The 17,399-nt window shown below is 36.7% G+C and overlaps 1 protein-coding gene across 3 annotated transcripts; it reads right to left on the bottom strand.

Moving 5' to 3' along the window:
* Nucleotides 1–15,612, bottom strand: fxr1 (FMR1 autosomal homolog 1). Of its 3 annotated transcripts, XM_084417323.1 has the most exons (17): nt 15,440–15,577; nt 12,936–12,988; nt 12,761–12,851; nt 12,608–12,679; nt 12,378–12,526; nt 9,964–10,057; nt 9,768–9,884; nt 8,878–9,048; nt 8,723–8,801; nt 8,192–8,301; nt 8,017–8,103; nt 7,720–7,930; nt 5,691–5,906; nt 5,106–5,306; nt 3,664–3,741; nt 2,491–2,576; nt 1–953 (listed from the first exon to the last, which is right to left on the bottom strand). In XM_084417323.1, the coding sequence occupies exons 1-17, from the start codon at nt 15,488–15,490 to the stop codon at nt 840–842; spliced, it is 1,980 nt and encodes a 659-aa protein (XP_084273449.1). In that variant the 5' UTR covers nt 15,491–15,577; the 3' UTR covers nt 1–839. The 3 variants fall into 3 exon arrangements, with proteins under 3 accessions (XP_084273449.1, XP_084273450.1, XP_084273451.1); XM_084417324.1 differs by lacking the exon at nt 3,664–3,741 and having other exon boundaries at nt 15,440–15,612; XM_084417325.1 differs by lacking the exons at nt 2,491–2,576; nt 3,664–3,741.
* Nucleotides 15,613–17,399: the final 1,787 nt, after the last annotated feature.

The following is a 17,399-nucleotide window of genomic DNA, read 5'->3' as shown; positions in this document are numbered from 1 at the left end:
TTGGCTGGAAGATCAAATGTTTATTTATGAACTACCTGCATACAAAACATATTGCACATCAAACAACCAGAATGATCTTTAAAAAAAAAACCCATAAAGACTAACGAACGTAGTTTACAGAACAGAACATCTGGAAATTGATCTTTTCAGTAGTCCAAATTTGCAATCTGCGAGCTAAGAAGTTCTGACAGCTTAGTGTTAAAAACGACTGCCTAGTTAATTTTAAATACTGTACATTTTAAAATAAATAAACCCCCCCAAAAAAAAGGCTCCTTTAGCAAAACAGTCTCGGTTGCCACCCTTACAACCCAACAGGCCAAAGATGAAACCCAAATTCAATCGTTCAGGAAGTGTTTTACATACAGCATTTAAAATGGACAGAGTTAGCAGACCAGTTTCCAGACTAACATTATTCTAAAGGTCAAGAAATGACTATTCAGTGCAAAACATCCTTTTTCCCCCGTAACCCCTCGCAAAGAAGTGGTTGCATATTAAACCGTAACAAAAAGCAGCTAAGGATGTCTGGGAGTCTTTCAGACAAAGTTGTTTGTTTGTTTTCTGTTTCGTTTTCTCTATAGCCAGCCAACGTCATGTTGAAACTACGCTCTGAAGGCACAACATCTGATCAGGAACATAAGTGTGACTTAGGTTGTTTTTTTTGTGTGTGTGTTTGTTTTGTTTTTGTCATCTCATCTTTTTTTGTTTTTTCATTGTAATTATCTGTTCCATTGCGAAGGAACTGAAAAGTGCAATCGAGAATGTGGAAGTCCGTACGTCTATCTTTGGCAAGCTTGTACAAGCACTATTGTAAAACTGTAAAGGTTTAGGAGTTGCAGTGATTAGGAGAGTCCGTTGACGACGGCTTGGCTCTGGTGATCGTCTGCTTTGGTGGGGCCGTTGCTCACAGCTTCAGCTTCAGCGGGGCTGTGCTCCGATATCAACTCCACTTGAGCCTGAGGAGCACACGGGACACAGATTAAACACAAATACCCCAATGACTGACACCGTGTCCTTACTACACACAATAAAATGCCTCTTTTCCATGTTAATCAGAGTGTTTGTCCTAACCGGCCGCGACGGCGACACGCGACGAGTCTATTTTAGAAACGGTTTCTATTTTTCTGTGACGTCGCGCTGGAACAACAAACACAAAGTGCGAATCTCAGGTGCTGTTTATGTGCTTTATTTGATGTTAAAAGCGTGTCATGTGACTTTGAATATCATTTAGTGCTCCAGCTTTGAAGCTGTAAAAGCAACAATGGATATAATTCACCTCAGATCTTGAAATTAAGCAAATGGAAACAAGAACGTTCAAACTGTGAACAAACAAGTGTATTCTTTGACAAAGATTGTTTTAGTAACTCAGTCTATGTATTTTTAATAATGTTTAAATGGTGTAATATTTGTGAATTTGATTATGTAGCACTTATCCATTTTCTTGCGAGTGCCGTCAAGATTACTCTCTGGTGCCGCGCACTCGCTGCGAGACTCCGCCCACACACTGTTCTGATTGGCAGACTCCACCCACTCACTGTTGTGATTGGCTGACTCCGCCCACACACTGTTGTGATTGGCTGACTCCGCCCACACACTGTTCTGATTGGCTGACTCCACCCACCCACTGTTCTGATTAGCTGACTCTGCCCACACGCTGTTTTGATTGGCTGACTCCGCCCACACACTCTTCTGATTGGCTGACTCCGCCCACACACTGTTCTGATTGGCTGTGTGTTTTGATTGATTTTGACGCATCTCGCAGTCATCCACCCACCCACTGTTCTGATTAGCTGACTCTGCCCACACGCTGTTTTGATTGGCTGACTCCGCCCACACACTGTTCTGATTGGCTGACTCCGCCCACACACTGTTCTGATTGGCTGTGTGTTTTGATTGATTTTGACGCATCTCGCAGTCGCTATCGCTATTGTGGACAGACAAATTATTTGTGGCTGGAATCTAATCGCATCGCGTCTGGTTAGGACACGGTGTTACCATGACTCTTCCCAGGTGTTTGTGGCGATTAACGAACAAGGGTGCTCTTCGCTGTCGGTCAAAAATGACAGAATCACTCAGAAACTGACAAAAGTTTTAAAAAAGTGAACTTAAATGAGGGATGGTTATGAAAATGTTAATTTTTTAGCTTTAGTTAACCATGATGACCCTGAACACATGATAATGTACCGCATGAAAAATGAATAAATATTCCTTTCGAAATTGCGATGGACAAAAAAAAAAGATGAATAGTAAAATAACAGTTAAATTGTAACTCTGTGTCAATCTATCGCTTAAAATCACTTAAAATAAGCAGAAAGAATTAAATATCCAATATTAAAATAAAGTATAATAAAATTATAAACATTGTTAATCATATGCATTCATATGCAACTAATAATATGACTAAATAGCATTACTTATTAGATATAAATATTGTCCATCCCTGTTCATCAACTGAAACCACAGCGAAATGTGAAAGAAGAAATCTAGAGTCACCATGTCCTTCTTGCTCTTCCTCAGGTCTCTTGGGTTTCTCTGTCTGCTTTGAGATTCAGCTCGTGATATGTAGTCCGCCACCGTAACTGCAAGAGATACGGCAATGATTCAACTCGCAAAAGATCTTTATGATTCTTAAATGAGGGTGAAACGTTTAGTACTGGAAATGTTCCTCTGCCGGAGCTCTCAAATCTCATTCGCCCTTCCAGCTGTGTGTGAGTTTCGAGAAACCCTACACTGCGCTGTTGAACCTGATCCGATACGTGATGTGGCGAGCAGAGATTGGAGAGCCGTGGTGGAGAGGAAGATTCACTTTAACTGTATGGAAAAGGACAGCTTTTGGACTGACTCTTCTAGGTTGAGAAGGTAGAAGACAAAACCTACATGCATTTACATCAACCATGCATATTAGGCCATATACCTACAGCTTTATAAACCAATGTTATTTGCAATTGACCCTTCGCAGGGAGTTTGATTGACAGGCGATCTGACCAATCATGATCCTCCATCTGCCGAATCCGCCATTTTTGTCCGACAAAGCAGTCAGGAGAGTTAGTAGATTAACGTTGGAGGATTTGAACTTGAAAACACGGTGTGTGCTGACGTCTTTGCGCGGTTAAAACAACATACCTTCTGATGTTCATTCATGTTTATTTGATGCTATAAATGAACTAGAAGGAAGAGATGATCGGTTCACGAGCAGCTTTAACAGTGATCTCTCAGACACATTAAAGAGCCACAAAACGGTATTTATTGTTTAAATTTCGTTAATAAATGACCAAATTTGAAAGGTGAGACTTTGTTTGATATCAAAAGTAACCTGGTGTGTCCTGTCTCAGTGTGTTGTCAGTGTCCTCTCTGCTCCGCGATGTATTGTTCACTGCGCGAGAACATGGTGTGGCGTGAGAGAGGCGTGGCTTGTCGGACATAGCAACAGTAACTAAAGGGGGCGGGTCTTTGCGAACGGTCAATTGTGTAACCAACGGATTTAAAAGTTCTAGATAAAGATCATTTTTTGATGTTATTTCACGCAAACGTCTGAAAATAACTTTAGTTGTGATCTGGCATGTTGGATCATGTGAGCTCTAGTTGAGTTTAAAAGGCCTGGCGTTCAATGCCATGCAGTTTGTATTAGCACTGGCACAGGAGCCCAGTGTTAGCTCACACCGTTACCTGGCTGCCTCTCCTCAGGAGGGCGGAGGCGACGGCGACGGCTACGGTTGCGCCGCTCTTGTTTAGCTTCAGCTTCATCTACAAAACATCGGTGCAGAACCTGACCTTAAATACTGACAGCCGCTTTGGAAAAAGCCATTTGAGCAGGTTGCACTTTGTGGAATCGGTCTCAGTGTTATATAAAAACCTAAACATGTATGATCATTTTAACTGGCAACCAATAATTGTTTGTAAGTGCATTAATTGGTCACATTTTAGATTAGGGTCCAATTCTCACCATTAACTATGACTTTTGCCTCAATAAACTCCTAATTACTGCTTATTAATAGTTAGTAAAGTAATTGTTAAGTTTAGGTATCGGGTGGATTAAGGGATGTAGAATATGATCATGCAGAATAAGGCATTAATATGTGCTTTATAAGTACTAATAAACAGCCAATATCCTAGTAATATGCATGATAATAAGCAAATAATTAATAGTGAGAACTGGACCCTAAAGTAAAGTGTTACCCATTCATTGTATAATATATAATCTGTCATAATAACAGTATAATCTAACACTTGAATCTAATCTAATCTAATCTAATACATAAAAAATCATTTATTAGGCAAATAAACACCTAAACAGTCTTTATTCACAAATAATAACCAAAAAATAACTTAATTTGTCCTTTGGCCTTGATAACAGCTTGCATTCTTGCTAGCATTGTTTTTACGTACAGTAATTTTCCACTGTCTCTGTTGTTATTGACTTCCAAATAGTTGTTCCTACAATACTAGTTGCTCCCAAAGACTTGCTTTTGATGAAACTTTTGTGCGTTCTATCTTTGAATCCACTAAATCCCTAATTTGTTCAATAGGATTCAAGTCCAGACTTTGAGACTGAAGAGCTTAGATATATATATACACTGGTGGATTAACCATTACAGACATATAAAAACACGAACACTGTTAGTTTAAGGCAGCTGAGGCTTGTGCCTTACACTGGCTGGTGGTCTAATAAATTTGTTAAGCACTGTGTGTATATATTTATTGTTGAATTTTACATTTAGGTATCAAATATTAAATCAAAATTCAGTTAAATCCTAAATATAATGCAAGTGATGATACATACAGTACTGTTCAAATATTTTGGGTTTGTAAGAAGTCACCAAGGCTACATTTATTTGATCAAAAAATTCAGTAAAAACATTAATATTGTGAAATATTATTAGAATTTAAAATAACTGTTTTCTATGTGAACATATTGTAAAATGTAATTTATTCCTGTGATCAAAGCTGTATTTTCAGCATCATTACTCCAGTCTTCAGTGTCACATGATCCTTCAGAAATCATTCTGATATGATGATTTGATGCTCAAGAAACAGCAGCTCTAATCAATCAATCAAATGAAATCATCAGATGCATGTGTTGTAAAAAGACTGATGCAGTAAATCCTTACCCAGGCCGTTCTCGCTGAGCGAGGTGTTGTCGGACTCGCTCATGCCGTCCATGACGGTGGTGTCCTCATCTGTGCGGCGGCGGCGGGAGCGTCTGCGACGGTTAACGCTCACCTGGGAGTCACTGGCATCTGTGTCTGCCGTCTGATCAGTCTCAGTGTTGTCCAACAGACTGTATGGGTTTCCATCGGGATCGTTCAGGACTGACATGAACACACCGATACTAATATTTAATACTAATATAATACAATTGTATGCATTCATTTGATTACCACTATTCTTGATCATTTAAAACATTTAAAACAGACAACAGAGAATTTCAGTTAGAAAAAATAAAACATTTCATTGGTCACTATTATAGCTTAAACTTTAGTAAATTATTTTTAATAAAATTAAATGATTAGACATACTTTTTAATACTTAAAATCTTAATAAACCATTCAAATAAAAATCCAGAAAAAGAATATTTTTTATGGCACATTTTAAATTACAAAAATACAAATCTAATTTCAATATAATAAAACCAAGCAAACAAACACAACAATTTGTGTGCTGGTGAATAAGAAGCGTTCAGCTTTAATGTGTACCTGAGCTGATGGAGTTGGACGCCCCCCGTCCCGATCCGCGGCCTCTGCCTGCAGGTCCTCCTCGTGCTCTCCCCCGGCCCTCTCCCGGCCTCCTCCTGCTGTCTCTCTGCTGTCTGGGGTTACGCTCGGGCTCCTCTCCCGCCAGGGACCAGTCGCTCAGCTCCTCCTTACGCTCGGAGTCCGTCTCAGAGGCGTACGAGTGCTCGGAGTTAGTGCCTGAAAGTGATGAAAACGTGAAAGTGTTAGCCAAACGTGCTGGATCCTTCACTGGAAACCCAAAGTAACGTTTACTCCCGGGAACAATACAAGTCGACACTAGGCTTGCTACGATAGTCCGTGTTGTTGACGGAGTTACCGGTGTTCAGAAGCATTTAGTTCAGTTAGAGAACAGACACCACACTTATAAAACTGAACGTTTCTGCTTAATATATCGTGAGCTGAACGAGAGTCGCAGCAAAGATCAGCAGCGGGAGTCAGATTTCATTAATCACGAGAGCGAGGAGCTGACGATGATGGTGTCAAAGCGGAATGTAAAAACGTTGTTGTTGTGCTTTTCATTAATAATAATAGGCTAATGAACTCACCATTCAAGCAATCCACCCCCGAATTGGCGCTAATTTAAAAGCGAAACTAAAAGCAGAACAGGCAGGGGTTTTTAAATCGCTAATTTGAAGGCAAAAGAAAACGCAAAAACAATTTATTTATTTTTTACATCGCCTAGCCCAGGGGTGTCAAACTCAGTTCCTGGAGGGCCACAGCCCTGCAGAGTTTAGCTTCAAACCTAACTAAACACACCTGATTCAGCTAATCAAGTCCTTCAGGCTTATTTGAAAACTGCAGGTGTGTGTGTGTGTGTGTGTGTGTGTGTGTGTGTGTGTGTGTGTGTGTGTGTGTGTGTGTGTGTTGAAGCAGGGTTGGAACAAAACTTTGTAGTTTGACACCTCCAGGAAGTTTGACACCTGTGGCTTAGCCTATAAAAAGCTGGTTTTAAAGCATTTTACTTTCACTTTTAAATTAACGTCATTCACCCTTCGCAGGGAGGTGACAGGTGATCTGTGACAGTTTGAATGACAGGTGATCTGACCAATCATAATCCGACGTTTTTGTCCGACAAAGCAGTCAGGAGAGGATTAGAAGATTAACGTCGGTGGGTTTGAATTTGAATAGCGGTGTGTAATGACGTCTTTCCGCGGTTAAAACAACTTCTGATGTTCATTCGTGTTTATTTGATGCTATAAGTTAACCAAGGAAAAGATGGCAGCAAAAAGTGCTGTTATCATTTTGTGTCAATATGCTGCATTTGGGGTAAAATCACACCCTATATATTGTATTGTTATATATTGTACTGACAACTCATCAATTAAATACCATCGTATATTCTGCATAATCGGATGCTTTTAAAAAAACACTGACAAAAAACTGTAGAAGTTTTAAGGCTGGACGATATGATGATATATATAACATTGATATGAGTGATATTAGACCTATATTGTATCTATATAAAGCGTTCACATGCACATCTGCTGTATGTATTTCCCCGGCGTGGAAATCAGGCTCATATAAATGTCAGGAAACATGTTCCTGCTGCGTGTCAATATCCACGGATCACTGGATCTTTGGTAAGTTGTAAGGAACACTATATCAAGTCCGACTTTTAGTTCAAACTGGTAATTGTTCGTTTAACTCGTGTTTCCACAGTTTCCCCAGTTAAATCGCATCACGCAGCAGCTCTTCTGCCACTCAGTCCGGCTGAGGGAGCGTGTTTCGGCGGGAAAGTGACGTCAATGCATTCCCTCAATTGAAGTTTCCCAACGTATTTGGCAAAAAGGGAAGACAACAGGCTTTCTTCTGTTTTCTCTCTAGTCGTGTAGCGGCGTTTCAAATTTATTTCCACGTTTCTACTGCATAGGCGGGCAAATTTTATTGAAAGCCCATTTTGCCAGAGGTAAAAACTAGCCTTTTTCGAGTGCCCTCGAATTTGGGGTGAAACATGACCTGGTTTTAAAAGCTTTTAAGACCGAAGCCCTACCGTAGCCAGACGTGTATCCGGGCCCCCGGCGTCCGCGGCCCCTGCCGGAGTAGGAGCGATTGACGTGCACGGTGGTGTTAGTAGTGCTCTCTTCAGTGGCGTAGCCCTTGTCCTTATCGCCGGGCCGGTTTGGGCCAGGCCTGTGACCCATCCCGATCTGACGCAGCTGCTCGTCGATCTGCAGTCGCTCCAGTCGCAGCTGCTCCACCTCCTGCACGACACAAACCAGCGCTTGAGCTCCTCAAACACCAGACGCCTTACGTCAACACGCCGGCTGTGTGCGTCTCTCATACTCACGTTCAGGTAAGCAATGTGGTATTCCAGTAGAACCTGCACATTGCTGATACTCTCCTTCGTTCCAACGAATGTAAATGGCACCATTCCCTGTTTAATAAAATGATAAAAATGCATTATCGTATATATGCATACATTCATCTGGCTCGCTTTTTTGTGCTACTCTCGGGTGTCTTACTTCCTGTCGGGGGAGTTTGTTGTCATTGTCGCCTTCGATGCGCACTCTCACCACACCGGATTTATCGACAATCTCCTGGATGACCTTGCCGTTTTTTCCGATAACCTTTCCTGCAAAGGGAAAATGCGTATGAAAATTATTTTGATGGTTAAATTCAAAATGACATTAAATATTTACCCTTCTTTTTTGAGAAGTGACTTTTCTCAAAAAAACACGCAAACTATTGCATTTCCCAAGAAACTTTGCATTTGCTCGCAAAAGCACTGAAACATAGTTTTTCCTCACACCTCATAATATTTCCATCACAAGTTTTGTGAGCGAACGCAAAGTTTCTAGGAGGAAGACAAAAATATTGAAATATAATTGCTCCTCCAATCAAATTTTTTTATTTCAACAATTGAACAAAATGTCCTGTTGCACACTCAGTTGTTCCTGTTAACTAAGACAAAACTATATTAAAAATGGTTTGTGGTAATTAAAATACAGTAATATAAATAAATAAAAAGGTTTCTAAAAGAAAAACATGCATACCAACAAGATTGCGAGGAATCTGCACTGAATCTTCCAGAAACTCTAGATAATTTCTTGCTTTCTGAACCGCCTCTGTACTCTGTAAAGAAAGAATTTTAGAAATGCATTGCATCCATTACAAGGAGCCCCGTTTGACGAAACGACCCCGTACGCACCTCTCCGTAGACCCTGAAGGTCCGGGTCTCCTCGTCCAGCTCGATGGCGGTCACTCCCGGCACCTTTCTGGCCTGCTGAATGTTGCTGCCGTGGCTGCCGATGGCGAGACCTATGAGGTCTTCTCTCACGGTGAACTCCTCTTGAAACGCTGAGGCCAACTGCTTAGTGCTCTACACGCACACAGACACATGCTCATGTTCACTGGTAAATCCAAGTTCATTTTAGAGTTACACACTGCAGCGTTATTATCGTTCACTAAAACTATTCTTGTTACTTGAAATTCAGTAAAATACTAAACTATTTAATTTCCGCAGCCAAACCAGCATCTCTCATTTTCGTTTAGCTCAACTTTCGTTTAGTACTAACGTAACATTTGAGTTAATATTGTTAATATTGTTTACTAAAACCACGTTTAACTCTTGTTTGGTACTAACATAACTTTTTGAGTGTTGTATATTGTACAATAACTTCAGAGTTATTATCATTAACTAAAACAAAAACAAACCGTAAATTATTTTTGTTACTTGAAATGAAATTAAATAAACTAACTTATTTTATTTTAGCTGCCAAAGTAACATTTCTCATTTTCGTTTAGTTTAACTAAGTTAAACCTTCGTTTAGTTCTAAGATTACTAAAACTAATAAATATATATATATAAAAAAAAAAGAAATCTATATAAAATAAAATAATTAAAATGAAAAAACATACAAAATAACTAAAACTTATGAAAAAAAATCTATTAACAAAACCTATAGTAGTATGTCATGTCAATGACACTAAAATAACACTGTTTATTCATATATTTTGGATTTACATTACATGCACAGGGTTAAGTGCGGTGTGAAAAGCCCCACATTAATAATCAACCAGACACGAGAGCTGATGTACCTCAAGATGTTTGGTGGCCTCCTCGTTCCTGGACATGAGCATGAGTTTCGTGCGGATGCTCCGTAGATGCATGTCACTCAGCAGCGAGACGCGCTTGACGGTGGCTTCGCTCATGGACTAGTGGAGTGCAGAGAACCTGGATTAAGCTTTCATCATAAACCCACTTACAGAAGTGCTATGGTCAACTGGGACTCACCAGCACAATCAGTTCACTTTGCTCCGGGCTGTAAACAATCCGAATGGCTCCAACCGCCTTTTTGAAATCCTTGTGGGCTTGTTCGTTCTCACATCTAACGAGCAATGAAGAAATGAGTTCATGGTTTTTACCAATATTGTTGCATCAGCACAGATGAACTATAATATATGTGCAGGTCACATTTTGCCCCAAAATCAAATGAAGAAATTAATTCTGCTTAAAGAAACAGAAGACTTCACACTATTTTGCATTGCAATATAATTATATTAAGCACATTTCACACCCAAATTGTCAATAATCTTTTTTTTTTTTTTTTATTCATTACTTTGCATCAAAATGATTTTGAGCTTGTAAAAAAAAAAAAAAAAAAAAAAAAAAACGTAATTGCGACTTTTTATCTCGCCATTCTGACTTTTTTTCACAGAATTGTGAGAAATAAACTCGCAATTGCAAGAAAAAAAGTCAGAATTGTGAGCTGACTTTTTTAATATAATTGCTAGTTTATATTAATTATATAAAAAACTTAAGTTAAGAGATATAAAATTGCAATTGCGAGAAAAATGTCAGTTATGAGACAGTCTAAACTTACAATTCAGAGAAAAGTCAGTTACGAGACATAAACTTGCAATTGTGAGAGAAAAAAAATCAGTTAAGAGAACTCACAATTCTTCGGAAAAAAATCAGTTACGAGAAATAAACTCGCAATTTTGAGAAAAAAAGATCACTTACTAGATATAAACTCGCAATTGCGAGAAAAACGGCATGTACGAAACTCACAATTCTGCGGAAAAAAAATCAGTTACGAGATATAAACTCAAATCTGAGAAAAAAATCAGAGTTACGAGATATAAACTCAAATCAGAGAAAAAATCAGTTACGAGATATAAACTCAATTCTGAGAAAAAAATCAGTTACGAGATATAAACTCAAATCTGAGAAAAAAATCAGAGTTACGAGATATAAACTCAATTCTGAGAAAAAAATCAGTTACGAGATATAAACTCAAATCTGAGAAAAAATCAGTTACGAGATATAAACTCAAATCTGAGAAAAAATCAGAGTTACGAGATATAAACTCAAATCTGAGAAAAAATCAGTTACGAGATATAAACTCAAATCTGAGAAAAAAATCAGAGTTACGAGATATAAACTCAATTCTGAGAAAAAAATCAGTTACGAGATAAACTCAAATCTGAGAAAAAATCAGTTACGAGATATAAACTCAATCTGAGAAAAAAATCAGTTACGAGATATAAACTCAATTCTGAGAAAAAATCAGTTACGAGATATAAACTCAATCTGAGAAAAAAAATCTGAGTTACGAGATATAAACTCAATCTGAGAAAAAAAATCAGTTACGAGATATAAACTCAATTACGAGATATAAACTCAATCTGAGAAAAAAAATCTGAGTTACGAGATATAAACTCGCAATTGCAAGAAAAACGTAATTTCCGAGATATAAACTGACAATTCTAAGAAAAAAATCTGAGTTACGAGATATAAACTCTCAATTGCAAGAAAAACGTCATTTCCGAGATATAAACTCACAATTCTAAGAAAAAAATCAGAGTTACGAGATATAAACTCGCAATTGCAAGAAAAACGTAATTTCCGAGATATAAACTCACAATTCTAAGAAAAAAATCAGCGTTAAGAGATATAAACCCGTAATTTCGAAAGACTCGTAAAGTCAATTTCTCTCACACATTTCTGAGAAAAAAGTCAGATTTGTCAGATAAAATGTCGCAATTACCTTTTCTATTTATATATACTGTATAATTTTTTTTGGTAACACTTTATTTTACAGTGTCCTTGTTACATATGTTACATGTACTTACCATAGTAATAACAGTAAATGATGCATAATTACATGCAACTAACCCTCAACCAAACCCTAATCCTACCCCCTAACCCTATAGTAAGTGCATGTAGTTGCTTAATATTACTCAGTACTTAAATGTATAATTACACTGTAACAATGACACCTTAAAATAAAGTGTAACCTTTTTTTTTCTACTTTTTGCCTTTATTGGACAGGACTGTAAAAGAAGCAACAGGAAACAATGGGAGAGGATCGGAAAATGTTTTGCTGCCCACAAGGTTATGGCTCTGACAGTCATTCTCTTCAATGGAAGCGAGAGGGAAATACGTAACGAAAACGTCACAATTTTTTTTATACTTCTAAAAATATATATATATATATTTTTTTATTTTAAAAATATGATTCTTATGATTAAATGCCTGAAATTAGTTTTATAGGCAAAACATTTTGTTTTTCAAAAAAAAATTTGAAAAATTTGTACTTTCTGTTTAATAGAATTCTCATAAAGTATAATTTGTGTAACGTCTTAATTATGACTGCATTCTACACATTAGAGCAACAGTGATGGCTGTGTTCAAACAGGACTCACGCTGCACGGAGATCGTCCGGGACAGGGACAGAACACTTGAAGAACGTGTTCTCCGTCACCGCTTTATTACGGTTGACTGGGCGGAGACGCTCAAACGTTACTATCTCGTTGTAGGTTGCGTCACATGCGGCGTACTCGATCACGTAGAACTGCGGGAAACAAAAGTGAAAGTGAACTCAGAGATCTTCACAAGAAAGCGAAAGTTAACCGAGCGAGTCATGTACACTCACATCTCCTTTCATCATGCGCACTTTAGCCAGCCACCAGCCGCATGGCTCCTGTTCGTTCGCCCGGGAGAAGATCTGAGCAGCAGAACACGCTTGTTAAGGGTTTATGGATAAACTCAATACAGTGCAATACTAGTAATAAACATGTTTCCTCACCTCCACTTCTTCTCCTTCAGTGATCTCCTTTTTGCCATCAGCAGGAGGTAACCGCACATCACTGAAGGGGACTTGTCTTTCAGGTTGCCAGCTGAGAAAATCGTTTTCATATAGTTATGCTCATCTCATATTTCTCTCATATTTTCATGATTGTGAACTATTGGCTTCTACTCACTTATTTTCAAACGAAACGGAGAGAGAGTCGTCATGAACATCTTTGACAAAGCCCTGGAATAATAAGATTTATTATTTATTAAAATATATGTAAACAAGTAAATACATTTATTAAAATAATTTATTACACACACACAAAGTGTGAGTGAGAATTCACTAATGCTACTACACAACTTTTAAAAGTGTGTGCTGTCCAAAACAGTTATTATAAATAAATAAAAATCTTCATTGAAATAAAATAAAATATAAATATTAGACCTTTTTTTTTTTAACAAATTATAGAAATGTTGCCTTGGAAACTAACTTTAAGCACTAAAACTAATACATTACAAATATATATTAGTATAAATTAAACATAGAAATTTAAAAACTGAAACAAAAAGCAACATTTCTCTTAAGTTTAACGAAAACAGACAAAAACTAAAACTAAAAAATACAAATTAATAAAAATAAAAACTATTTTCTACAATAACTACTGGAAATAAATAAACAAAAACTAAAACTGAATTATAACTTTTTCAAACCAACATAATAAAAATAAATTAAACCTAAATAGAAAATTAAAAACTGAAACATTTTCTCTTTGAATATCCTGTTGCACTCAGTGGAGTGTTATACTAAAAATATTAAAATAGCTATCGGTTATTGAAATAACGCTGAAAATAAATTAAGAAATATTAGATGACGAACTTCAATGAAAATTAAAAATGTCGTCTTGGCAACTAACAGAAATAAGTTACAAAAATACAAAATATATATATGAAAATAATAATAAAAACATTCAAATTATTAAAACAAACTCAAATTGAAATGAAAATATTAAGAAATAAAACAAATTGTAAAAAAAAAAAATCTATAAACACTAAAATAATAAATAAATAATACAAAAATAACACTTGCCTAAAAGTTATGAGATAAAAAGAATAAGCACCACAGAATAAATGTAAGAAATAAACAATTTATAAAATACAAACACTTTAAAAGACTTAAACTAAATAAAAGACTTTCTAATTACGTTTTAAAACAGAAAAAAAACAAAGTACGACATAAGAATGACACTGTTGTAATGAATCTACGTCAGAGAGCTTGTTTATATGAAGCGTGTTTATACGTTCACAGTACGTTTTGTTTTAATAAATAATAGTATGTTGATTAATAAAAAATGTAAATATGTTACAAAAAAAGGAGCATTGTTTTGTTTAATATGCAGGTAGTACCAATCATAACGTGTGATCGATCAAATATAAAATTAAAGGTTACACTTTATTTGAAGGTGCCATTGTTACAGTGTATTAAAGTATGTACGTACTATAGGGTTAGGGTAGGGTTTGGTTGAGGGTTAGTTGCATGTAATTATGCATAATTTACTGTTATTACTATGATAAGTACATGTAACACTGTAAAATAAAGACGTGTTACCAAATTAAATTGATATTATATAAAAACAAACTGGTACTTCATTACTTAAGATCAACTAACTGGTCGGCACTGCCTCTCAATGGCAACTGGCTCCAAAATGGACGTTGGTATCTCTTAAAGCTCATCTCAAAATAGACGGGTGTTAAAATATCTGCAGTGTGGATGACAGGTGCGATGGAAAGCCGACAGCTGATAAAGCAGAGCAGAATGACTGAGGGATGAGATGGAGACAGAATAATAACTTCCCAACTGGGACTTACAACATGTTTATTAATATATACTTTAAGTGGAAAGTAATAATACCTATTTTTTGTATAGGACTGTACTCAAACTAATAGATTTCTTTGAATTGTCTTGAGAGTGAAATCATCTGGTGGAAGAACACAAGCTGCTTTTATGATTTGATCATGTCTGACCACACCTTAAATATGAATATGAGCTTCCTGGCATTTTTTTATTTTAGCTTGACTAAACCTACAATTGAGAGACGTAATCACACTTGTTCAAATAAACAGATTTATTTGCATTATAAATGGATTTTGAAGGTTAATAGGTTGTGTGCTTCCACACAATAACAGTAAAACTAACGAACACGGACCGATAGCAGGCTTGATGATCAACAATGGCCAATTACTGACTTTTATATTGGTATTTAGATAGTATTATTTTTTATCTAAGCATTTGTTATGGTTCAATTAATATAAATCGTTAAAAGACGACATAACCGAACGCCTGACTACATAATGTTCAATAACAGCAGATAAACAAAGTGAAATCAAAAGTAAATTATTCGAGCCTTAAAGCTCAGTTTCTCGTAATGTAAACTTCTTTAGTATGTAGTTGAGGTTAAATAAAACTTAGCATTACATGGTGTAATGTTTTTGATTATTTAAATATCCTCGCGCGGCTGCTAACCGGCTAACGGCTAGCAGACACTGAGTACAGTACGTTACTATTTATAAGCGTTGAAAGTACATGATCCAGTTCGTTTTTCAATATTTTCTTGAAGGTTTTACCATCCATACTGTCTTAAGAGACTAATGCGAGCGTGAAGTAGAAGATAATGTAGTAAAATGATGCATTTACCTTATAATAAGCTCCATTGGAGCCACGGACCTCCACCGTCAATTCCTCCATGTTGAGCGCGAAGAGGATGCTGGGTAAAGTTCCCGAACTCTACAGGGCTCAGCAGTGAACCCTGAGGAACTCCTTCATACTACATTTACATTTTATGCGTTTGGCATTTATGCATTTATTACATACAGCACTTCAACCGGAGATAAGGAAGTATAAATACTTATGTAATTGAATAGTACTTAACTTTTTTTTTTGTAATGTTTTAATACTTTACTCAAGTAGCCAATAGATTGTTGACCTTTTTTTTTCTACTTTTACAACATTTTGAAAAGAAAACACACATCAAAGATCTCTTAAATTCACCATGAAATCAAAATGGACCATTCTTATTTAATTTTTTATGAGATATTGTAGTATTATAAATGATTTATACATGCACTTCAATTGAGATCCACCAAAAGCAAACCACAACCAATTCCTGATAGACAACAAAATCCAGTCCTAGACTACATTTTTTTCATGGGCGAGGAGCCATTTCACTCGGATACATAATTGCCCTTTTAAAGGGATAGTTCACCCAAAAATTAAAATTCTATCATTGTTTACTCACCCTCAAGTTGTTCCAAACCTGTAAGAGTTTCTTTGTTCTGCTGAACACAAAGGAAGATATTTGGACGAATGTTTGTAACCAAACAGATCTCGGTCCCCAGATCGACTACCATAGTATATTTTTTTCCTACTATGGAAGTCAATGGGGACTGAGATCTGTTGATTACAAACATTCTTCCAAATATCTTCCTTTGTGTTCAGCAGAACAAAGAAACTCATACAGGTTTGGAACAACTTGAGGGTGAGTAAATGATGACAGAATTTTCATTTATGGGTGAACTATCCCTTTAATGTTTCTGCCAGTGGATGCCCACCCTGCATACATTTTTAATTGCTTAATATGCCATTTATAAAAAAACAAAAAAAAAAACAGAAGCATTTGGTTGTTATGTTGTAACACTAGATATAATGGTAGAATTGCGTATATTACGACCCCCTGGGACCCGATCTCAGATCCACCAATCAGAGAGGTTTCCGAATCTCAATAAAAAATGTTTTATTGTTGATTGTTTGACTGTTTCTTCCCACAAAGTCGGCATGAAACAGCCAATGGCTTGGATGTTGTGAAAAGGCAAAGTTATAATAAGTAATAATCATTTAATTGGACCATAAAAAAAAAATCATATTTGTAATATTTAGCAGATAAAGTGTGTTAATAGCATTTATATAATATCATAATCAACGAGCCGAAAAATAATTCAACCTAAAACAGCTAACATAACATTTTTCTTTGTACTAATATTGCACTTGTAAAATAGGGTTATGTGGTAGGCTACATGCATAAACTGAAAAATTATTCATTAATTATGAACAGTATCACACTGACAGTTGCTAAGGTGTTCTCAGTGGTTTGTAGAGCATTCCCATGCCGTAGCTAGGGTGTCTGTGTGTGGTCGCCAGTGTGTTTCTCAGCAGTTGCTAAAGTGTTCTCTGTGTTTTTAGTGCATTGTTTTTGCAGTTACTATGGTATTATGGGTTGCTAATGTGTTCTCAGTGGTTTGTAGAATGTTATGCTAGTAGCTAGTGTCTTCTGGGTAGATGCTAGGGCATTGCTATGTGGTTGCTAGTTGTGGTTACCCAGTTGCTAGGGTGATCTCAGCGTTTTAATGGATTTTTTTTTTTTGTTGCAGTTACTGCAGATGCTAAAGTTTTCTCAAAGTTTTTAGAGCATTGTTATGCAGTTGCTAGGGTGTTCTTGGTAGTTGCTTGGACGCTGCTAAGCAGTTGCTCTGGTGTTTTCATTTATTTATTTATTTTAATCCATCAGTGTGTGGTTGCATTAAGCCCCTGCTAATGTGTTGTCAGTGGTTTTTTTTTTTGTGTGTGGTTTTTTGCATTGTTTTGTGGTTACTAAAGGGTT

Source organism: Rutilus rutilus, assembly GCF_951802725.1.
Source record: "Rutilus rutilus genome assembly, chromosome: 8".
In the NCBI taxonomy this organism is placed as follows: Eukaryota; Metazoa; Chordata; class Actinopteri; order Cypriniformes; family Leuciscidae; genus Rutilus; species Rutilus rutilus.
This window is presented reverse-complemented; position numbering and strand designations above follow the sequence as displayed.